This window comes from Nestor notabilis, unplaced genomic scaffold, assembly GCF_000696875.1.
Source record: "Nestor notabilis isolate BGI_N333 unplaced genomic scaffold, ASM69687v1 scaffold10290, whole genome shotgun sequence".
NCBI lineage: Eukaryota > Metazoa > Chordata > Aves > Psittaciformes > Psittacidae > Nestor > Nestor notabilis.
In genome coordinates this window covers 33,883-34,140 of record NW_009910663.1, presented here as the reverse complement: position 1 = coordinate 34,140, position 258 = coordinate 33,883, and the positions used below count along the sequence as shown (strand labels likewise).

Here is a 258-nt window from a genome sequence, read left to right as displayed (position 1 = left end):
GGGGAGACTCTCTCGCTGGCCTACTGGCCCGAGTGCTCGGACACGGAGGTGCCCCCGTTGGACTTGGGCTGGACCGACAAAACCTTCTACCGGGGCATCAGCCGGGTGGCCCTCTTCACGCACCCCCGCAAGGAGGAGGGGGCACCGCACCTGAAGGAGGTGGTGCGGGAGATGATCCAGCAGGCGCAGAAGGTAGGGCCCGGCCACCGCACGAGGCTGCTGCCCTCCACAGGGGATACCCGCCCCCCCTTCCGCCTC

At 69.4% G+C, this 258-nt stretch overlaps 1 protein-coding gene across 1 annotated transcript in view; it reads left to right on the top strand.

Annotated features, from left to right (window-relative positions):
- Positions 1 to 6: 6 nt before the first annotated feature.
- FAM83F (family with sequence similarity 83, member F) overlaps positions 7 to 258 on the top strand; it is a gene marked incomplete at its 5' end in the record, with an annotated part of 17,834 nt that continues 17,582 nt past the window's right edge. The window contains one exon of the mRNA XM_010011127.1: positions 7 to 192. Within this exon, the coding sequence (XP_010009429.1) occupies positions 7 to 192 (186 nt within the window). The remainder of the gene's footprint in view (positions 193 to 258) is intronic.